This window comes from Orcinus orca, chromosome 7 (genome assembly GCF_937001465.1).
Source record: "Orcinus orca chromosome 7, mOrcOrc1.1, whole genome shotgun sequence".
In the NCBI taxonomy this organism is placed as follows: Eukaryota; Metazoa; Chordata; class Mammalia; order Artiodactyla; family Delphinidae; genus Orcinus; species Orcinus orca.
Window position 1 is genome coordinate 44864982 of NC_064565.1, and position 25010 is coordinate 44889991.

At 33.9% G+C, this 25010-nt stretch overlaps 1 protein-coding gene across 2 annotated transcripts in view; it reads left to right on the plus strand.

Moving 5' to 3' along the window:
* The window catches only part of KCNJ3 (potassium inwardly rectifying channel subfamily J member 3), a 159666-nt gene extending 136295 nt beyond the window's left edge, over positions 1-23371 (plus strand). For both annotated transcript variants that reach the window (XM_004276799.3, XM_004276800.3), the window contains one exon: positions 19761-23371. In XM_004276799.3, coding sequence (XP_004276847.1) covers positions 19761-20347 — 587 coding nt within the window. In that variant the 3' untranslated portion in view covers positions 20348-23371. The remainder of the gene's footprint in view (positions 1-19760) is intronic.
* Positions 23372-25010: the final 1639 nt, after the last annotated feature.

Below are 25010 nucleotides of genomic sequence, written 5' to 3' on the forward strand. Positions count from 1 at the left end.
ATGTGGATTATTTGGTGCTAACAGTCCTGTGCAATCTACTTAAGGGAGATTTTTGAAAGGGAAATCAAACAATTCTGAAAGGGAAGTGATCACCTGCTAGGTATGTGACACATTTAAAATTCTTCAGTGCTTATGTGTTTCCCTTAAAGTTCAATCTGCTTAGTATGGTTTCATGCCTATGACCTCGTTACTACCTACTTATTTGGTATGTCATCATTGCTTCCTTATTTTTAATAGTCTGTGTTTGTCCGTAACTGGTTTTCTTCAATATATTCGATGTGTTTTCTGGCTTCCCCTTTGGGCACTCTAGTTTTCCTATCACTTGGCTTGGAATAATCTTCCTCCCAATTTACCTTTTCATTATCATCCCTCTGTGTACTCTCTACCATTGGAGACCTTCTTTCCCTGACCTGAGTGGGTGCCTCAGCTTTGTGTTCCAGAATTTCCTAGAGGGAAATTATCACATTTTATTGAAATGTTGTATTTAGAAATATATTCTTTGCTATACTCTTATATCAACTAGAGTGGGGAATCAAACCTCTTTTATTGATCGATTTGTATTCAGTGCCTAGTACAATGGTCAATACCTAAATGCTTGAATAAGTGTATTAATGACATAACTAAAATATGAGAAATGTTAAGTAGCAAGTTGCAATCTTGAGGAGTTAGTCATGGGAATGAAGACTTGGGGCCCCAAGGACCCTGCAAGATTTTTCATTAGCCATCATCTATCACAAACGAGCTTAATCGTACATTCACACTCAACCAAGAATACAGGGCTGGGACAGAAATTTTAATAGTTAAAGATCAGTGGTAAAATTACCTAACATGAACTCACTCACCATTTGTTTTGTTGAAAACGTTCTCAGTAATACTTCTCTCTTATTTTTTGGCCTTATAGGGAAGGCATGGTACATATTTAAATTAGAGGGGAGAGTAAGAGAGAAAGAGAGACTGACTGAGGGTCTGACTCACTTCCCCATATCATCCTTGGTCACTTGGGTACTCAAGATCCATGAATTGTTTTTTGAGGGCCAAAAATGCAACTAGACTCACCTGATCATTACCAAGGGTACAGACGAATAAAGAATAGTCTTTGCCCAGTGAGGTATGTGAAAATGTCCCTAAAGAGTAGTTCAGAGGACATAGCATTTGACCAACAACAGATTTTTTTCCTAAAATGTTATTAGCATCTGAAAATTTTCTGATACTTATAAAATATTTATAGAGTTTTTAACCCTATGTTATTTTCTTTTTATTTATATAAAAGGGAATTTGATGAAGATATTCATTTACAACGTCAGTTCATGGAGTTTTGCTAATTTAACTTAATGTGGATACAACTATCCCACACAGATAAAAAACTGTTTCCACACATATAATTTAAGGATTGTCACTAACCTTTGTTTTTCAGAGATAAGAGATGTTAAAGTTAATTTTGTATTGAACTAGAAATAGATACATGTAGATACTTTTGAACAGTTTTTTCTCTTTGACAAGAGCACTTCAATAATCAGGGTATTTAGATTAGGTATTATGGGTTCCGGCAACATGACTTGCTCTGAAAATGCTGCACGATGAGTCCAGAGAGTACCAATTCTGTTATGCATATTTTGACTGGACATTTTATTTTGAAGATAATCCTACCTGTACATGTATTTGTATATGTGTAAGTGTGTGTTTGTTTAGGGGGATATTTTCTGCAATTTCATTTTAATGTAAAGCAGATACACTTCATGCAACAGAATAGCTTACTAAATTTGCATACATTTGTAATTACTGCTCAAAAACAGCATACATGGTTTAGGGGCCCCTGGTCATCTTGTACAGTTTCGTTTTCAAGAACAGGTTAGAATGTGTAAATCTCCATTCCTTTTATGTGTGTGTACCTGAGCCTCCAAGATCCCCATTTCCCTTTATTACTGGTACGTTCTGTTCTCTAAGATGATAACCTTTTGCCAAATCAAATCCTTCACTCCTTCCAACTTAATATATCTGCCTTTATTCCACATTCTGATCGTGTAATGTAAGCATAGCTTTTAATTAATTTATATCCTTGACTTACTGAGAAAAACCTAACTCCTCCAAGCAAAGTGTTCTAGACCTGAGCTGCTTTTTGGCTTAGTTTTTTGGCTAGTGCTATACATTTCTTTTATACTTCAATTAAAGAAGTTCTCAAAAGAGCCCCTCATTCCTGTTGACTTGTGTGTTGATAAAATCTATCACTTTTCTGTGGCTCAGTGCTCTGAGAAATTTCCCTTAAGACTTTTGAAAGGTGATATTTTTCCTAAGTCAGCTTAACAGATATTCTACTAAATAGGCTGCTCACGCTGATGACTCTCTCTACTTGTCAAGTATGAAGAGACCATTGCCTCTTTCCAATGATGACCCCTACTTGAAATACAATTTATAGCAGGCGCTAAACCTCTAGGTGTCCCACAGGATAATGATATTTGGAGGACAGAGGTTCAATGGGGAGGAGTAAACAAATTGAAGACGGAAATGTATAGCTGCTCTCATATGTTCACAAAATTATCAATTTTATTTAAACAGGTACATTTAAAAGATTTCATGCGTAATTAGTTGTTTTTTTGTTTTTTTGGCGGTACGCGGGCCTCTCACCGTTGCGGCCCCTCCCGTTGAGCAGCACAGGCTCCGGACGCGTAGGCTCGGTTGCCATGGCTCACGGGCCCAGCCGCTCCGCGGCACGTGGGATCCTCCTGGACCGGGGCACAAACCCGTGTCCCCTGCATCGGCAGGCGGACTCTCAACCACTGTGCCACCAAGGAAGCCCCGTAATTAGGTTTTTAATATAGATGCTATATCCAGTGTAATATATTCCAATCTAGTAGATTTTAATAGACATTTATAAATATAAATGCACTTTATAAGGCATACAGTTCATGATAAACATAATAAGCAGTCTTGTTCTCTGATGTCACTATTAATGATTCTAATAATCAGATTCTGGAGAGGACAATATTTTTTCTGTAATTCAGATTTTAGAAAATATAAGCAGACTGTCAGAAGACTAATAGTATGTTAGTATGTTATATATACCATATCCATATTATATATATAATATTCTGTTATATATATAACAAAACATATGTATATATATATGCACACTAACATGTAATATGTTAGTACAGTCTAACAATATGTTAGATTCAAGAACACATTTCTGAGTGCATTTCTATACTCTGTTAACCTTCATATGAATTAGATGACATGAGTTTGACATTTGCATTCTAGTTGTGTTAAATTAAGTCCTAGAAGATTATATAAACGGCCAGAACAGAATGACTCCATTTTCAAAATTTCTACTACTTATCCGTTAGCATATGCATTTAAAAATTTTAAAGCATGCTTTCACATGATCACTGGGTGTGTAGGTTTCATTGACAAGAGCCACCCTCTGAAAACCTCATGCACCTGAACCTTGGAAAACCTACCCAAATGTTTTAATAGATATCAAAATCTTTAGGTAGCCTAGTAGAACTCCCAATGACTTCAGCCCTGCCCACTTCCCACATGCAAGAACAACCAAGGTAGAGTAGGGTAGATTCTCAAATGCTGAAAGAAAGGAAGTTTGAGTTAAAAGTTTCCAGTATGTTTAAGATCATCAGTTTGCTGGATGAGGGAGGAGTGCTGGCATTTCTGGGTATTGATTTGGGAAGATCGGTTGAAGAATTCGAAGTAATCAGATTCTTCTTTAGTACCATCAGGGTTGAGTAATGTCAACATGGAATGACAATGAGAACAGCAGTTCAGATGGACTCTTGGTTCAGTTAAAACAGAGCTATTCTATTCTAGCTTGAAGCACAAGGTTAGGACATAGGCTTCACTCCCAAGCTGCTCCCTTGAATGGTGCTGCCTCTAGCAGAGGTGGGAAATCTCTTATTACTCTCTCTTTTTGTCCATGTCTTTGGATATGTAAAATCTTATATCCTTTCAAGATCAAGAACTTTTGCTCTATATTGCTAGATAGATAGATTTAGGGATAAAATATTTAGTTTGAATTTTTCAAACAAAAGACAGTGGAAAGTAGAATTTACTTAACCAATTCACGGTATTAAAAAATGTGTCATGCCAACTATGCTGTCTTAGGTATAATAGATTTTATGTAATATTTAGGTCTAAAGTAATAAACTTTAAAAAACCCTCTATACCACCCACCATACCATCCTGGTTCTGTTATTTGCCTCCTTGCCCTAGTTGAAAGTAGCTGATGGGACCTCGGAAGAGGTATACCAAGGTTTAAAACACAAACATTATTTTAAGATGGCAGTAAAGAGAGAGACAGATGGCTGTTCCCTTCACATATTCTATTAACAACCAGAACTGTTAATTAAAATAAGAGGTAACTCAGAATGTAATTAAACCTATACTGAGAATGGAATTAATCTGGATGACGCAGATAAGATCACAGCTCTCTTCATTTTAAAGCAAAGCTTTGTTTTAGATTGTGTTCAAATTAGGTGGTCATTGAACTCACATTCCCATTTCACTTTTCTAGTGTTGAAATCATCTATAAATTGAATCATGTTATAAATGAAAATAGGTGAGGCTGGCACCTTTACAGGAAGTTGCTCCTGTACCTCAATTTTCCTCTTTGACATAAGGTAGTGTTTTAGATTATGTTTCCTATGGCCTGTCTAACTCAAATTATTCTGAGTTTCTTTAATTGTGCTATTCAGGCTAGTAAGATTGTTCAGCTTACTGTAGACATAATTCTTTGTCAGAGTTCTTAATAAAGTACATTTTTTCTTTGCCTATTTTGCTCTCATATTCCTGGAAAAGGAACAGTGAATCGTGGCTGTATTCCAACAAATTTCTATTGATTACAGGAAAGTTAATGGCTTCCATCAAAACTATATTTTAACATCACCAAATCACTATAAGATTATTGATACCTGTTTGTTCGGAAAGGAGCCTTGGAAAAACAATTGCATTAAGATGCACTTCATGTATTTCAAACTCAATGTATTTAATCTAATTAGTTGGCTGAGACCCAGCTGGTGCTTTGTCAGCAGATCGGGAGTAAAACAAAGAAGCTATAATTAATGAAATTAATGCTAGATATAGAAACTTGAGGTTTGAGGAGACATTTCAGTCATAACATTTCCTTTGAGCTTAGCAGAATGGAGAGACAGTTTAGTTGGAAGTAATTGTTCTTAGTTTAATGGCACATGGTTAGATGAGGATGATTATTTTTCTCATGCTACTGGCTGCTAGGACTCTAAGTTGGCAGGCATGATGGTACAAAACTGTCAGACAAATTTAATCAGAAAGTTCAGAAAATAAAAGGGTATGATTTAATTTACTATTTTTATCTTCGCTTTCCTATGAGAAGTACAAGTAAAATTTCATGGTATGTCCATCCATCTTCGTCATTCATAACAATATGAAATAAGAAATCCAGTCTTTCTCACCTTCTAAATCCAATCGGTTTTCAAGTCTTGTTAAATTTGCCTCCTAAATGCCTTTTCAATCTATCTCCACAGCCATTGTCTTTTAACACAGCTTCCCAACTGGTCTACTTGTTTTAGTCTTGCCCTGATCAGATATTTTCTCCACGGAGCAGTCAAGGTGATTTCTACAAAACGCTGCCAGACAGTGTCACAACCTCTGAATAATACACATCAATTACCCCCCACTGAGTGGAGCAACACATTTTTTCAGGTGATATGTACAAATTTCCCTCAATATAAAACACCAGATACTTCTTATCACGTAGAGGTTTTTCAGCATTCCAAGGAAATGAAAGAATTTAACCTTTCACTATAAAAATAGTTTTGTATAATAAGATCTTGGTTCTTGAAAATTAATATTAAAATCTTGATAATAATAGTAGTACTAATAACAAACATCTATTGAGTTCTCCATGAAATCAAAGAATGGAAATTGTGAGGAAGAGACCTCAGGCTAATTGCCAGGTGCTGTGGAAGGCTGTTTCCTGCGCTAGCTTTGGGCTGGGGAAACATGATGTCAGATGAAGAACAGTGTTCAGTGGGCAATTTGTACGGATAAGATGTGTACTCGAGGTGAAATAGGGCATGCCTATAAAAGGTATGCATGTGTAATTTCCTTCCGAAGTTAATAAATATTAAGAACAGATAAATTATAAAACAATTGCACCAAAGTAATGGCAAATCTTTTTGATTATGCATGCAGTCTATGTCACTGAGCCTTGCTTTGACTGCATGTTATAGCGCTTTGTGGGTGCAAATCTAGGCAGGGATGGATGCTTGCATCATTTGGGGAGGTCTTTCTAAAGAAGAAAGAATACAACATTATGAAACCAAGTGTATGAAAGTGAAAAGGACTTGTGCTAGTGAAAGTCCTTGATGCTTAAGCTGCATAAGTATCAGCTTAAATCCACCTCTGGCATATTGAGATTTTGAATGTTTACTTTCTGTTTCTCTTGAAAAATAGTCTATGTACATTTTCCTCTCTCTTATGGTGATAGGAACATTTCTTCATTAAGATCCTAGAATATTTTCATAACAGTCCTAGACTTAGAATGTATATGATAAATACTTTATAATAAGTTCTACTTCTTCCACTGTTTATTAGATATTATATGCACTTAAAGAATTCATGTCTGAAGGAAGATTAAGAAAAGAGTATATGTATTGATTAAGGGAAGAAGTAGATTAAAAAGAGCATGAGAACAGCCTAAAATAACTAGGAGCTGTCAGTATCAGAGGGAATGGAGCCCCTGTAGATGGTATGAGCAATAATGATGGTTTAAAATTAAAGAGGGGAAATTTTGTTTATATTTTTTAAAGAATGATTACATAACTATATCTTTGTTTGAGGAAACTTTGGCATTAAACTTAGGTTTTGAAAATGAGCTTAGTCTACATAGAAGACATACCTATTTCTTGCATCGATTCATTTTGTGGAGATAAAATACAGTCACAGTAAGAGAGATGTGCCAACTTACACTTATGTGAATAGGCTAGGTATTGCCTAATGTGGTGAGCAGGGTGTTTAGAATATACAAATTTAAGAACAACAAAATAGGGTGTTTAATTATGTGATTTTTCATTCCACCCTTAAAAGTAATGTTTTAAACATTTTTTAAGTGTTTAAGACCCCTTTATGGATTCTAATAATCAAAATTTAGAAATTGTTAAAGAAAACAGATTTGGTAGTACATCTCTGTCAATAGTTTTTTTTTTTTTCCCCACCATATGCATCATGGTACCCAGGTTCATCTTTAAGGCATAGTGAAATGGTTGAAATGTAGCATATAAGCATAGATATGGGCTCCTGAGGTGTGAAAAAGTTAATTCCCAAAACAGAAGTAATCTGGCTTCATCACTTACAATCAATGTACCGACATTGACACATCCTTGTCAGCCTACGTCCATAGTTTACATTAGGGTTCACCTTTTGTGTTGTGCATTCTAAGTTTTGACAAGTATATAAAGACATCATACAGAATAGTTTTACTGCCCTAAAAATCCCTGGTGTATCAGCTGTTCATCCCAAAACGCTGTATTGATTAACCTTTTCACTCTCTCCATCATTACCTTTTCCATAATGTCATATAGTTGGAATCATAAAGTATGTAGCCTTTTCAGATTTGCTTATTTTCACTTAGTAATATGCATTTAAGTTTACTCCATGTCTTTTTGTGGCTTGATAGCTCATTTATTTTTATCACTGAATAGTATTCCTTTGTGTAGATACACACCAGTTTGTTTATCCATTTACCTACTGAAGGACATCTAGGTTGCTTCCAAGCCTTGGCAATTATGAATAAAATTGCGATAAACATTTGTGTGCAGATTTTTTGTGGACATAAATTTTCAACTCATTTGGGTAAATACCGAAGAACCTGACTGTTGGATCATAGGGTAAGAGTGTGTTTAGTTTTGTAAGAAGCTACCAAACCGACTTCCAAAGTGGCGGTACCATTTTGCATTGCCATCAGCAGTGACTGAGACTTCTGGTTGCTCCACATCCTCACCAGCATTTGCTGTTGTCAGTGTTCCAGATTTTGGCCATTCTAATAGGTGTATGGTGGTATCTCTTTGTTATTTTACTTTTCAGTTCCCTAACAGCATACAATGTGGAGTATCTTTTCATATGATTAATTACCATCTGTATATCTTCTTTGATGAAGTGTTTATTCAGATCTTTTACCACCCCCGTTTTTATTAGGTGCAGGTTTATTAGCTGAAAATGAGATAGTAACTACTTCACAGGGATTTTGAAAATATAATAATTCATTTAAATATTTTAGCATAGACTCTAGAATATATGTACATAAATTTTAGAGGATATTGTTATAGACTCTCTACATTACATCATAATAACATGTCTGAAACAAAATTTACTGCCCACACCTCATCCCACCAATCAGCTTCCTTTCCCATTTTTTTAAATCAATAGCACCAATATTCTTCCTTTTGATTTTGTTTAAAAGATTTCTATTATTCTTGACTCATCCCCTAAATGCAGACAAATTTATATCATTTTTCCTATGGAAGTTTTGTTAAATAAAGACATAAATTAGTGAATAAAAGTCTTAGAATAATTTTGGATACCTTTATGTTAATATCATACACATTTCATATATTTTTCAGGTCAATCGAATGAAATATAACCTTGTTTAACTTTGAGAATGTTTATCAGGAAGAATAAAATATTACTTGAAATAAAATAACTGCATGATGTTATTTTCTAATCCTTGTTTTTGTTGTTCAAAAAGTGATGTATCTAAGGATGAACATCAGTAGCTGCAAGTCTATTAAAATAGGTAGAATATATAAGAAAGTAGTTTCTAATTATGACTTATACAAAGATTGATACCTGTGGGTATGTACAGTCACAAAATGAACCTCTTATTTACCAATTATTAATTCTATCTTATGATTCCTAAGTGGGCCTCTGGCCAGAGAGCTTGAGTCTTAATATTCCAAGTGGATTAATTCACTTACCTTCTCTCCTTTCTCTTTCCCTTCCTTATTTAGACCTTGGTTATTACGTCCTAATTTAGACCCTTGTAATATTAACAAGGCTTTGAATATTAGACAGTTTTATGTATTATATATCTTAGCATCTTTTATATGATATAAATAATTCTGTTCATAAATGTCAAAACTTTCTGCAAACATATATACAATAAAATTTCCCCACAAGGTCACCAGGCCAGTTGAGAATTTTGCCTCCAGATCTTGGATACCTTAACAGAATGCTGTAGACAGATCATTTTTTACTTAAAACCTGGGGAAAAAATCTAGGCTGTCTTAGGAGTTGAACTATATGTTAGCATAAACTTACAGAGTTTTGTTATCACTTCCTTTCTGAAATGTCAATTTTAAGGAAGTTACTATTTGCATCTCATATGCTAATTTCCTCAGCATTTTTATATCGTTGACTTTTACTTTAAGTGATTTTATTTTGTTTAATTCAAATAATTTAAAGTACTGTCCAAGGAGATGAGAAACTATGTAGTTTAGGGAAACATTTTTTGTTTGTTTTCATTTTTATTAGAGTATAGTTGCTTTACAATGTTGTGTTAGTTTCTACCATACAGTAAAGTGAATCAGTTCTATGTATACATATATCCACTCTTTTTTAGATTTCCTTCCCATTTAGGTCACAACAGATCACTGAGTTGGGGTTCCCTGTGCTAAATAGTAGGTTCTCATTAGTTATCTATTTTATACATAGTAGTATATATATGTCAATCCTAATCTCCCAGTTCATCCTCCCCTGCTACTTCCCCCACTGGTATCCTTATGTTTGTTCTCTACAACTGTGACTCTATTTCTGCTTTGACAGTAAGTTCATCTGTACCATTTTTCTAGATTCCACTTATAAGCGATATTATACGATATTTGTTTTTCTCTTTCTGACTTACTTCATGCTGTATGACAGTCTCTAGGTCCATCCATGTCTCGCAAATGAGAAACTATTTTGTTCCTTTCTATGGCTGAGTAATGTGCCATTGTATATATGTACCACATCTTCTTTATCCATTCCTTTGTCGATGGACATTTAGGTTGCTTCCATGTCCTAGCTGTTGTAAACAGTGCTGCAGTGAACATTGGGGTCCATGAATCTTTTTGAATTATGTTTTTCTCCAGATATATGCCTAGGAGTGGGATTGCTGGGTCATATGATAGCTCTATTTTTAGTTTTTTAAGGAACCTCCATACTCATCTCCATAGTGGTTGTACCAATTTACATTCCCAACAACAGTGCAAGAGTGTTCCCTTTTCTCCACACCCTCTCCAGCATTTATTGTTTGTAGATTTTGTGATGATGACCATTCTGACCTGTGTGAGGTGATATCTCATTGTTTTGAAACTTTTAATATTTTGACTTTGAAATATCTGTTTATTTCATGGCAGAAAAATTAATTCTTTCAGAAGACTTGTACATACATGTTCAACCCAATCATTTTCCTTTAAAATACATGTGCTAAAATGTCATATATTTTGTGATTATTACTGTGATATGGCATTTTTCATACCTAAAATAAAAGCCACTCAGTAATAGTTCCCATAAAATTATAGGGACTTTATTTTTCATTTAGTCTTTGTAAATAACGTAACAGCAAAATTACAAGCAAAATTCTCTGACTTTTTACTGAAAAGCATAGAACCAGAACAACTGCTGAATTGCAAATATTTATTCAGGCTCTGTTCTAAGCCTGCAAGCAGACAAAATGTATTTGAATTTCTGCCAAAGAAGATGTTAAAGAAATAGATATAGTTTGTGATTGAAAATGATATAGCAACCTATATAAAAAGTCAGTCTCATGAATTAAGGGGAAAATAAGTTTTCAGTTGTCAGGTAAAAATGAATTTGCTCCATTTTCTAAGGTGATCAGTTATAGTTGCATAAGGGATAGTTTCCTCAAAACTTTAGATTTAACTAGAGGTCAGGTATTCAAGTGTATCAAAATATTCAAGTAATTTAATTATCGTATGGTTTAACGGTTAAATGCAGATAAATCTAACTTCTAGTAAATATATCTGGTTGTACATCTGTCAGTGTATAATTTCAAAAAAATGTAAGGAGAAAACAGTGGTTTCAGTGGATAACAGACTGGTTATCACTGAGTGTGATTTATTATTAGCAAGCGTGTCTTGCTTCTTTGTGCAAGAATCATTCATATTCTATACAGTGATTATATATATTTTAATATTCTTCCCTCCCTACTTTACTAATTAAAATAAGAAGCTCTTAGTATAGATGTTTCAAAGTCAATTTTTGAGTTCATGTGTTGAACTAATTAATAGATCATCACCTTAAAAGCAAAGAAAAAATCAAGATTGACATATATCTATTTCATTAATAATTATATCCCTTCTTTTTTTGTTGGCGACAATCTCTACTGGTGGTGAATAAATTACTAATGGGTATGGGAGCTCTGATTCATTCAAAAAGTTGACTTTTCCTGCACTGCCATTTTAACCTTCCCATTTTTCCTCTTCCTCCATTCCTTCTACTGTCTCTCCCCAAGAAAGCATTGAGCATCTAATACCTGGCACCATGTTGGATACTAGCGATGCCAAGGTGGATAAGAGTTCTCCTAAGAAGCTTATTCTAATGTGATATTTGTCTGTAACCGTAATGAATGAACAAACAGGAACTGTATCCTAAATTCAAGTACAACTGGTTGTGCCCTTACACAACCGGATGTGTGCACAAGTCTTTCCCCACCCCAGAATGTGTTTTTCTCACATGGTGGATGTGGACTATGTGGTAAACTACTACTCATTTTTCAGGACTAGGTTTAAATATGGAGGTCGAGAGGTTGATCCTTCAGTCCATTGCCATAGCACCTGGTAATTCAGCACCTAGAAGAGTGCCTGGCAGAAAGGAGATGTTTAACATGTTAATAAATGTTAAGTATTATCACTGATTGAAGTCAATTATGTATGTCATTTACAACACCTTGTGGTCAGGGAATATTGATGTGTGTGCCTGTGCATACGTGCATGACAATAAGACACATTTAAAAGACAATAAATTAAAATAGAAAAATCGGGAAAGACTTCATAGAATTAATGACACTTTGATCTGAGCTTTGAATATGAGGAATTATGTCAACAGGTAGAGAGATGGAAGAGGACATTTTAAGCAGTTGAAATAGCATAAACCAAGTAATATACATGGAAAACAGTACTTACTAATAGGAAAGTCATCCATTTAAGAAAATTGGAGCAGAATAGAATAGAGGTTAAAAAAACTGGCTCTGGATGTACCATCCTTTGTCATGTGACATTGGAGAAGCTACTTCCCCCTCCTGATACCTCAGTATCGTTGTCTGTCATATGAAAAAAGAATAGTACACACTTCATAGAGTGGTGGGGAGAATTATATGATAATACATATAGAAAACACTTAGGATCCGGCATATGTATTTTGCTGTGTTGTAGTTATTGTTGTTAAGGTTTTTAAAGAGCTAAAACTATAGTGGTAACTTAGAGCTAGATTTTGAAGGAACTAGGAAGACATGCTAGTAACTGTGGGGTTTGTTTTTTATTTCTTGACTAAATTTTATTTATTTAGTTTAAATATCACATATTCAAAAGTTACTAAGCCCCACCGCCTAATATCATCACATTAGAGTTTAGGGTGAAAATTCAACCTAGGAATTTTAAGGGAACACAAACAATTGAGTCCCATACATTATAGAAAGTGGTTCTGAGTGACATTTTAAAGCAAAGTTTTAAGAATATCTTTTTTTTTTTTTTTTTTGCGGTACATGGGCCTCTCACTGTTGTGACCTCTCCCGTTGCGGAGCACAGGCTCCGGACGCACAGGCTCAGTGGCCATGGCTTACGGGCCCAGCCGCTCTGCGGCATGTGGGATCCTCCCAGACCGGAGCACGAACCAGTGTCCCCCACGTCAGCAGGCGGACTCTCAACCACTGCGCCACCAGGGAAGCCCAAGAATATCTTTTAAAATGGATTAATCTAAGCATTTAATTGCTGTAATTTGTGTGCAATATTTTTTTAAAGTTGACAAGTGGTATTGCTTCAGATAATATATCAAAAGTTTTTCTTCCCAATGACTAGGGGTAATGTTCACCAAAATGATTAAATTCCAGCGTTTTCTGAAAGATGTTCTGTTTTCTTTTAAGCTAGAAATTTATTACATTTTCCCTTTGAAAAATATCTTTTATAATGTAGGATATTTCCCAACAGTAATTAGGTTACATTATACCTATACCATTAAGATGCTTTGGAAGCTAAAAATCATATCTTAACAGGAGAAAACAATAGCATGAATGGATTTTGGTAACTTTGTTTTGTTTCTGTCATTGTCAATGCAAGAAAGTATGTTTTAATAGGTACCATGAAGGAAGAGAGGAAAAGATAAGCAAGAGTGGAACACTTCTACAGTTAGGGTAAGGGAGTTATAATCATTTGAAAGTGTGCTGGGTAAATTCTGCAATGCTTCTGTGTGAAGTGAGAGTGGAGAGCTGAAGATAGTGCCTTGTCAACAAAGTAGAGAAGTTAATTGTATTTTGAGGGAAATAGTTGCTACTGTAAAGTTAGTCACACTTGTGCAGGGCAGGCCAGGTTGACAGTGCTAGAATTGACTCAGTTCATTATGTGTGTAATATAGGCCTTTCCTCATACTCCAGATAAATATAGACAACATGGTCTATATCAAGTTAATAGAAACTAACAAGATGAGAATTATTTCACTTGCCTTGAGTTGATTCTAAGAAAGAAAGTGATCACTAAAGAATTGAAATATATCTAAAATGACCTTTTAACTAGCTGGAACCCCAATAATAATAATAATTGATAATAGCTACCACTTATTGAACCTTTATTATTTTAGATATATGGTAGACCCATTAAGTAGGTATTATTTATAATCATGATAGCCTTATAAATATGTTATTATCCCTTATTACTATTGATATTTTTTAGTAAACAAAGTTCAGATCATTGAAATAATATGCCTAAGGTCTTACTAATAATGTATGGTTAAAACAGCAACAATCTCATTTATATTCAAAACCCATGTTCTTTTGCTTAATATTACCTTGATTCTCTTAAATATATTTTCAGCAGTATGATAATGAATTCCCTGTCATATTGTCCATCTGCCATTGACCCTTAGCACCTGCACTTATAGTCCTTTCTGGGAATCTAACATTTTGTTCTGTTGGTCATGGTTAAAAGTCTATTTTCTTTTCTTTTGTTCTTCTGGGAACTTAGTAACCTAAAGTAGTACATTTGAAACATTTATTGCTAAATTTCTTATTGACACTTTATTTTCTTTTTTTAAACTATTTTCTAACAAATATAATTGGCTTTTTCTTCTTGTTTTTATTTTTAGTTTTTTAGATTTCTTTGACCTAGCTTAGGGAATAATAGCAAACTGATGTCTGAGAACACATTGTAAGACCAAATGCTTGTAAATAATAGAGGATAATATTGGGTTGAATGTATGCCAGAAACTTCTACTCCTCACTAAAAGTCTGTCTGAGCAAAATATGTTGAACTTTGAAAGTGAAGAGATTCCATTTCTTTGAAAACTGCAGTTTCTGGTAGCCATTTATGTATTCTTAGTTAGCTTTTCAACCAATATCCCAGAAGAGCCTGGTGCCATGACCTTAGTATTATTGAACAGCAGTGTACATGGGGTCTTTGTATTTTGTAAACAAGATAAAAAAGTCCCAAACATCATGTGCTTCCTCAAAAAGTTTATAGTTTAAATTTGGGTTCAGCTCAGTGCAACACAATAGAGAGCATGCAGAGAATGCCAAGTGAGCCTTACAGTTATTACATCTAGGGGGATGGGTGAAATTTTGGAAGTGCTTTAGGGAAGTCACAGCTACAGATCTTATTCAATAATCCTCAGAGCAGTGCATAGGGTGGACTAGGAAATTACTTTGTGATATAGCCCATGCTGTGCATGTTAAGCTAGTAGTCAATTCAGTTATAAAGACCACTGCCAATTCAAAGAAAAAAATAGACAAAGGGGACAGATTTAAGATATTATTACTTGGCTAAATATTTCAGTTGTGTGTACGTATGTGTATAAATGAAATTTGTAGAGTTATGTAGCCTGTATTTAGGGACTTATGGATGAAAATGACCAATTTTTATTGTACAAGCAATGTGTATATATATATATATATATATATATATATATATATAAATTACATATGTAAGTTACATATATAACTTAATTGTATATATATCTATTAAATAATTTCACTTAATTCTCAGAATATTCAGGTGAAATCAGTAGGGGGGGGTCCTTAATTTTACAGATGATGAAATTGAGGATTAAGAGATTTGGTAGTTTTTTTAAAGATCATGTATTAATTAGTGGTGGAGCTGGGGTTCACATGCCTTCCTCAGACAGTTGTGAAGATTCCAAAAAGTGCTTAGAAAGATAGTTGGCACATAGTAAGCCCTATAGTGATGTTACCTATTATTCTTATTACAACACGGCTCGTTTGAAGGAGATTTGCTTTTATTTTCCTTTTTGTTTAGTGCACACATGATAAAGTGCAGCTACAGCCACCATGTGATTGGAGAACTTCCCACCCCCCCACACGCCCTCAGCAACTTCCATACTGAGTAAGCTTTAGATAAAGCCTCTGCTGTGCAGAAGTTATCGATTGCTTGGTATTTTCTGTGTCGCAGCATCCAGACATTCCCCTTGGCCTGTAGTTATACTGCATTTAACCATCTTGTGCTCATCTCACGTAGGTGACATATGCACCATCTCTGTTCAGAAGAAACAATAGAAAACAACTGAGTTAGAGGTATTCTGAAAGTTTAATTAAGGACTTGTCAAAATAACAATTCAGTTTGCCATTTTCACTCAAAAAGCTTTCATACTTCTTATTTGAATTAATGTTCAATTAAGTTAGGGAGATGAACTTAACGATGTAAAGGCAGAATCAGGAAAGAGAAAAGTCAAAAATAAAGAGATTAGACTACATTGCCTCTATCATTTTAAATTGAAACACTACTTTGGAATAAATTAAACAACAACATATAGTTTCTTTGTCCATGAATCAAGGCACAGGATAAGTCATTTTTTCGCAAAATGTTTTTCATCTAAGGATTCAAAAGTCCCAGCTATTTCCAGTTAAAGCAGCATCTGTTGCTTTGCCAGTTCCCACAGAGATGAGCTCGTGTTGATTTTCATCACATTTGTTCAAGCCTGGAATCTGGTTAAAACATGCAAACAGTCACATTGCCAGTTAGGAGGTGCAATCATATAGTATCTTTTTACCTGCATTTATTTTGATTCAAATGGCATTTGTAATTATGAATCTAAGCATGGATTATTTTAAATAATTTGGCTTAGAGTAAGTAGTATCATAAGATAAAGCATTCTAGAAAGAAGAATACTGTAATATATTCATGTTCTTAGAAAACAATTATATTTACTTTAAATCTTCTCAATTGAAGTCTGTATTCTATATTTTCAACACCATTTTGGGTGTTACTTTTTTGGGATAACTTGTAAAAAGAAGTAGTTTCTCAATTACATCTTATTTTAGCACATTGTCTAAACTGCAGATTGACCATCATAGAGATCTTCCTGTTATACAATTAATAATGTTTCCATATCATTATCCATATGTTGATTGCACATTAACATTCTGAGGTGAAATCAGATTTTAAAACGATGATGTTGTTGAATTGGAAATCTCTGATAGTTGTCTACCTACTTTTAATGAAAGTGTAAAAGGAACAGTAGAAGAACAAACAAAGGTTAAAGTGCTGGCAAATGTTCTTCATTACCAAAGTATTATAGCAGACTGTAGTCACTCACCTTGCCAAGGCCTTTTTAATACACCCCAAGTTTCCATACTTAGTCTTCCCAGCTATTCTAGATAATTAGGTGGAAAATGTTGAGAAACCCTAAAAATTGAGAAGATGAGTAATGTATCTTCTTCTGTAGTTTTGAAATATTTTGAATGTTTAGTTGACCATTTCAAAAGAAAATTGCTATGTGATACCTAGCAATTTTTAAGTTTAATATCCTATATTACTAATATGGGACAAATTACTAATATGTCAAAATTCTCCGCTTATATGAATGCATTATCACTAATTTCCAGGGAAAACAGGAAATGCAAATGATCACCCACAGAATGATAAAAAGAAAAGCAGTTATGATGAAGCATTGCCTGATACCAAACACTGTTTTGTACACTTCACTTATCTCAAACTCTCAACAGCTTTGTAAGAGGATATTGTTATCCTTACTATGTAGAAGAGTAAACTGAGGCTCAGAGAGCTTTAAGTGATTTTTACAAGCTGTTTAGTAGTGTAATAGGAAGCCTAATTTATATATTTTTCAATTATATAAAAATGTTGCCTCACCAGTATTAGTTTGCTATGAAAGGAAGTAAAGTCAATTTCATATAGTAGAATAAAATCCCTACCTTCCTTTTCAGTCAGAATTATCCACTGGCATTTTAGTAATAATGCTTACAGGTATTTTTACATGAACAAACATTTGAAATACCTGTTTCCATTGTAGATGTCATAGTACCTTAATTATCAATATCCTGTTTCCTCAAAGTAAAAATTTTACAAGATTTTATTTCCCCCATTTTTTTCCCTTCATTTAAGGTTCTCTAGTTCTTCTCTATGACTTCTGATAACTACATATGAAACAGCTCAGGGTAGGCATTGGGGATCAGCAACACAGTACATTATAATGATAAATAATGGGGACAGAATTTTTATTTTTAATTTCATAGTCCTTTCTTAATGTAAAGAAAAAAGTCACTAAATATGGGCTAAGAATGTGATAGGAATCAAATTTTGTTTCAATATGTAATCTACTGTTGTTAGAAATAATTGAACAAAGTTCATAGTGTTAATTTACTTCAGTTCTTAATATATACATGCATTTATAGTGATCCTTTTTCATAAATTTATATAAATTAATACCCTGAACTGGCAAGTATACATAAGGAATTCATGAGAGTGATTGCTCTTGGAGAGAAATTAAAGGGTACTTATTCAATTAAACAATAAAGGGTACTTACTCATTTTATTGTTTCATATACTAATGGATAAAAACATCAATATTTGTTCTTTATTCCAGGTAGTTTGCTTAATATTTAAACATCTCAAAATAAAACCAAGTAAATATATTGGGAAATATACTTTTTATCTTCTCTAAATAAGTGATGTTCTATAATTTTTTCTCATGAAATATTGTCAGAAACTAGAAATCTGTTTGAAAATACAGAATGATACTGTGTGCATGTCTATAAAATGTACAAATCACTTTTTAGTCTAATTTTGTTATCTTCACATATAAATATTTCTGGGTGCTACTCCTGATATGATAATGATTATGAAGACTAGTATTGGGTCGCTGTCAGATTTCCACCATGACAGTGAGATTGATAAGTTGTTTAGAATCAGGTTCCCAACTAAAATAATAGAGACATCATGGCAAAGTAAAAACAACAACAAAAACAGAAGTTAGAATAATACCAACTTTTCTCTACAACTTCCTAGATCTGTGTGTCAGGAAGGGCAAGAGATTTAAACTCTCTGAGCATTATGCTCTTTGTCTTTAAAACAGACATAAAAATATTTTCTTATCAAGATGGTATTGATGATTAGAAATAATATGGAGAGAGAGCACCTAACATAGTGCCTGAGATGGGCATTTATTTTCTACATAAATTTCTTTAAAAGCTGTCTGGAAAAAGACAATATATATATCATAACAACTGATTCCCTGGTAATATAGAACTGATAATAATTATAAGGTAAGATTTTGGAATGATTCAGTGAAGGATTTAATTTATTGCATGTGTGATTGCTAGTCAGAGGAAAAAATACAGAATATCTCTGTATCCAAACTATACCAGGCTTAAACACAGTAGAAATTATTTATAAAGTGACAAAGGGAGAATAGAGATGAAAGAAGAAAGACTGTCATTACTTGTTTAAATTATACTTAACTATTGGAAAGATGCATTTTTTAAATTCATCTATTATTTTACACTTTAATAACCTTTAACAGATGTCTGATAGTAAAGGTAGAGGACAGTAATGACTTTTGCAACTTATAGAAAATTGTACCTTTTGACTAATATAAAACTGAAAGGTAATATATGGCTTTAATTTATTCATATATTTCCAGTCAAAGGAATATTCAGAGGCTGACTGATTTAAGCGTAACTTAGTCTTAACATATGATTAATGAGAACAGAATTGAGTTAATCAGAGTAGCATAAGATAAATGATATCCAAGGAACATAATATATAAATGGCAGCATTTCACATCTTATATCCAGCATCCAGTTTCAGAAATTTGTATAGCAGGAACAGAACTTGCAACATCACAGTGGCCCAGATTACTGATTTTAGCATAGGATTTCTGAAACTTGAACAAAAGTTCATTCTGGCCCTAAAGGTCCAGAAGAAGGGAATCTCTACAATGACTTTACATTATACAACATAGAAATATTTTCAACTTTTATTCATTTAACAAATACTTGGGATGGTTATCTTTGCTTTCATTTATAAAAGCCAACTATTTTGGCTCGTTTTACATTTCTGTACGTGTAATTTTATTTCATGCTCACAGCAGTACTGTAAGACAGGTGTTGCTTTTTATATTTTCCTCTACAGAAGAGGAAAGTGATACGCAGTTAAGTATCCTTCTTAAGTTAACAAGCAAAATGAATTCCTTAGTTCAAAATGCCTTAACATGTGCTTCTACTATGCATAATTTATCAAGGACTTCCTTTTTGCTTTCAGGGATGACTTGTCAAGCTCGAACATCATACACTGAAGATGAAGTTCTTTGGGGCCACCGTTTTTTCCCTGTAATTTCCTTAGAAGAAGGATTCTTTAAAGTTGATTACTCCCAGTTCCATGCAACATTTGAAGTCCCCACGCCACCTTACAGTGTGAAAGAACAGGAGGAAATGCTTCTTATGTCGTCCCCTTTAATAGCACCAGCCATAACTAACAGCAAAGAAAGACATAATTCTGTGGAATGCTTAGATGGACTAGACGACATTAGTACCAAACTTCCATCTAAGCTGCAGAAAATTACTGGAAGAGAAGACTTTCCCAAAAAACTCTTGAGAATGAGTTCTACAACTTCTGAAAAAGCCTACAGCTTGGGTGATTTGCCCATGAAACTTCAACGAATAAGTTCAGTACCTGGCAACTCAGAAGAAAAACTGGTATCTAAAACCACCAAAATGTTGTCTGATCCCATGAGCCAGTCAGTGGCTGATTTGCCACCAAAGCTTCAAAAGATGGCCGGAGGAGCAGCCAGGATGGAAGGGAATCTTCCGGCAAAACTAAGAAAAATGAACTCTGATAGATTCACATAACCAAACACCCCTTCAGGCATTATTTACTGTTTGATTTGGTAATAGTCCAATATTTGGCTGATGAGGTAATCCTCTTTAAGGAATCTGAAAGGTACATTTTTTCCCCCAGTCATATATACATATTTGAGAACCTTCCTTTTCAAGTATTGCTAATGTGCAAAAGATAAAGTTGTGAAGGGAGGACATCAGAAGGAAGTTCTTATTAACGGGCATGTATTATCACATCAAGCATGCAATAATGTGCAAATTTTACATTTAGTTTTATGGCATGATTTATATATGGTATATTTATATTGTATATTATGGAAAATGTATATATATATATTTAAAGGGGTAGTACCCTGCACAACATTTCTAACATACGTATTAAGCCAAACATGAATTGATAGCTTTCAGGGTGATAAAACTATATATATATATGTGTGTGTGTGTGTACACATAGTTTTATATATACACACACATATATGTACATATATATACATACACATACACACACACGTACATACATATATCTGATAAAATTGTGATGTTTTGTTCAAAGTTGTAGTTCTTGTGCATGTTTACTTTATTAGGCTAGGAAGGCTTCTGGCATTAATTATTAATACCAAATATTTTAGCCTTAAATTATTTGTCATTTTAAAATCTGATTTAATGTTTTCTGCTGTTTAAGGTCCTGGAAGGTTTTCAGTTGTTCTTTATACGAGGGAGTCACACAAGTCTGTGCTACTTATGGCCCTGCAAAAATATAACCATTATATGTTTAACTTGTAAATTTTGAAGCATACTAATACGCTGACAATTTCTTATGATTTTTAAAAGTTGCTAGTACTGGGAAAAAATAAATATTGCCATTTTGAGAGTTGGTCCTTTCCTGGACTGATTAAAGTCTGGAAATCTCTTTTACGTACGATCTAATACAAATATGAGCTCTGAACAAATGTTGAATCACTGTAATAGTCAGTAGCGAAGTTATATTGAATATATTGGAATCTGTGTGAAATTACATAATTAATGGTCCCTGTTTCAAACTGAGTCAATTGGTAACATTTTCACTCTTTTTCTCAAACTTTTGTCATTTTAAAAATCAGTAATTTATCTTTGAGGAGATAAAACAATACAATGAAACAGATGATAGGTCTTTATGTGTAAAATCTGTATGTCTCATTGAGTCTCTTTTTATGCCATTCTCCTGTTTGTGGCACTTGTTATAGCAGGACAGACTCTTTTCCTCACCTGGGGAACCTATTTCATCCCTTGCCTGTCACTCAATTCCGAAGGAATGTTTTGTATATACCTGAGAGAATTTAAAATCAGATAACTTGAAGATATTTTACCCATGTGAGTTTTTTGTTTTGTTTTGTTTCGGTAAACACTCAATTTATTGGTGTCTTGGATCTCTGGCCCACCAAAATAATTTTAGCAGTACTATTTTTTGAACCCAAAGGTTTGATATTTATGACTCATTAGTAGGAATCAAAACTGTTCCTCAGAAGAACACATGAAAAATAAAGATTTGAAATGCAGAGATTTTAATGAAAATTTACAAGTGCTTCTTGTCAGAATATCATGGATTTTCCTATAAAGCTTTTTGGGGTATTGCAATCTAAGTCTGTCCAGAATTAATCTACTTCTCCTTATAAATTGTAAATCCTTAATAGCTGGTTTGGGCTCCCACCATTTCCCATTGTTTTTAGCAATCCTGTGATGATTTTCGTATTGGAAAATTATTACATCAACAATTCTATCATTGACTACAATAATACCTTCTGGCTACCTCTGTATCAACCAAATTCTGCAGGTGCAAACATATACCAGGGAATTGTTACTGGCAAAATGATCAACCTTGAGCATCCAACCACTGTGAATAGAGCTGGTTGCCCTAACCCTTACCCCCAAACTTTCTTATTTACTGGATATAGGAAATGAAATAGTAGCAGAGAGAGAAGGGGACCCAGGGGTCACAGTATATTTATTATCAGTGGAAGAGACTGCACAGATCATTTAGTCCAACCACTTAAAACTAAACAGAGCCATAATTTAATTTAGAGAGTCATTTTAATTTGTTTTTGGCACCAAGAGGATTATAAGACCAAAAATAAACTCTCCAAATATATTCATTCATTCATTCAACAAAATTTTTGCATGTCTTTAATGTTCTAGGCATTTTTAGCTCCTGTAGATTTGGATATGACTAAGTCAGAGGAGGTCACTGCCCATTCAAACACTGCATATCAGTAGGAGTGGGGGGAGGGGAGACAAAAAACAAATGACACAATTTCAGAGTCAAAATATCAGTTAAGGGAAGGAGAACGGTAACGTGATGGAAAATGACTGGGTGAAATAAGAATTGATTATTTTAGAAGAGGTGACTGGCTTAGGGAGGGGGTGATCTTTGAACAAAGACCTGAATGATGAGAAAGAACCACTGTTGTCAAATTTTTCTTAGTGAATGCTGTTCCTTTAACTTTCCCACATATGTATGGGAAAGGTATGATTTCTGCATGTAATTGCAGTTTAACCCCTATTGCTAAGTTGATCATAGGTCCCGGTTTACCCAGGAGAGTTCCAGTTTATATCTGTTGTACCTGTGTAATTATTACTAATACTCCCTTTCACTCTTATAATGTCCTGGTTTGGATGATATATGGTGACTCTACGTTTTTGTTGAAACTAAATTATGAAGTCTGATATATTTGGATAAAAATAAAGAATTGCTTTTTCTTCTCATTTTGCTGATTTTTTTGACACTGGTCATTCCAAGCAAAGTCATCTCAGTTTCATATATTTTAGCCTGTAGGACTTCTCATCAAAGTGATTTCCTGTAACATTTGTTCAATCTGTACATGACATGTTTTCCTAGCAGTGAAAAGTTATGCATTTTATTGACTGAATAAAAAATAAACCTCTGGTGTTTCCATTTCAGGAATTTGTAAGAGCTCACATCAAAGGGAGTAAAAGTCAACTTAAGTCAAGATAATTTTCAGCCCACCAGTGTGGTGACTGAAAAAAAAAAAAAAAGCAAAATCTAATGTGTTCATTGAACTGAATAATTCAACTTAACTAGAAACTAGTCCCTTTTAATGGGATTTTCATGGTATAGCTCCTGTCATGGTAAAATATTTCATTCTGTTTATCAAAATGATGTAAATTAAAAAAACACAATTATTTTGATAATGCCTATTTTCAATTTAAATATCCTCATAAATATGTGAATATGCTTTTGTAAATATATATTAAACTAAAAATAAGGATATTTTATTATTGATTATTTCTGAAGAAATTCTTATGCTGTTTTAAATTCATCCATATATGGCATTAAATATTCTGAAAAATATTTAGGTGTCTCAGTACTCAAGAGCCACTTTGTGGAAATAGAATGGAACCATAATGGATGATTTCTCTGGGAGGAAAAGTGAGATTCTGGGGAAGGTGGCTTACATTCTATTTGAATGAAAGTTTCTACCATTTCATACCATGAAGAGAGTTCAGTGTGACTGCACAGCACATCTGTGAGCTCTATTCCGAGTATGTGCTTGAGTTCTGTTGTACATATTCAGATTAGCATCAAACTAATTGCATTGCCCAGCATGCATTTTATTATTATTTAAATGTACAAGGTCATTTAGGTTACAAAAGCAGAAACTTATGTAATCAATACTGCAAGTTCAGTTTTATAAAAACTGTATTAAACTTTCAAAATAGGATTGGGTTAAATTTCTGTAGCGTGCTCATCATTTTTCTACTTCCCAAGAGTTAATTACTCACATTACTTGATTTGGTTTATCATAAGACTTTTAACTCCTAAAAATCAATGATTAAATGATTGAAAACTTAAATCATTATAAGTCATTCCTTGAGGGTTACTTTTATTTTGGCTCCTTACTGGTGAGATGCTTCAGCAATATGGAACCTGAATTTAATAATACAGATTATTTGAGACCTGCATTTCTTGGAGGAAGCTTCATGACCATCTTACCCTTTGCTGAACCTGAGTCTCAAAAGCCACAGTAAGTAAAGCAGACAAATACACTGTTTTCCTGATTTTGTTTAAATATCAAATCACCTTTTAGAAAAGCGCTCAGTTACTTTTTCTGACAGTGTTTCAAAGAAAAAGTGTTTTCCTAATTTTAGATCAGATGAGTTCAATATGTCATATGTCCAACTCTCTGACACCTCACAGAATTAATCTGCAAAGCCAAGTTCCCGTAGCTTCTGACCTAGAGGAGTTCAAAAAGGATGATCCTCCTCATCCAGTAGAATTTTTTTCCAAATCATGATTTTTTTTACCTGAAAAGTTTTCTTCAAATCATGGCTGTTTCTGAATATTCAGGCTGTGTAGGATCAATGAACAAAAGATATGGTAGGGTCCATTATCTCTTCTCATTGCTTACTAAGATCAGTATCCAATATAACTCTTGCTTATCCTTTCCCAGCTCCACGAGTCAATCACTTGCATGCTGATTTGCACATAGTATTTGGATCTTCACAACAGCTCTACATGGTAGAGATTATCCCCATTTTACACTTGAAGAAACTGATTCTCAGACAGGTTGTTTAGAGAATCCACAAACCTGAGTAGTCTCTGCGCTCTTTGGTGGTTCTACTGATATGCAATTACTTCTTCTGGATTTTCCATTTGGGGGCATTTTCTGTTTACTTTACA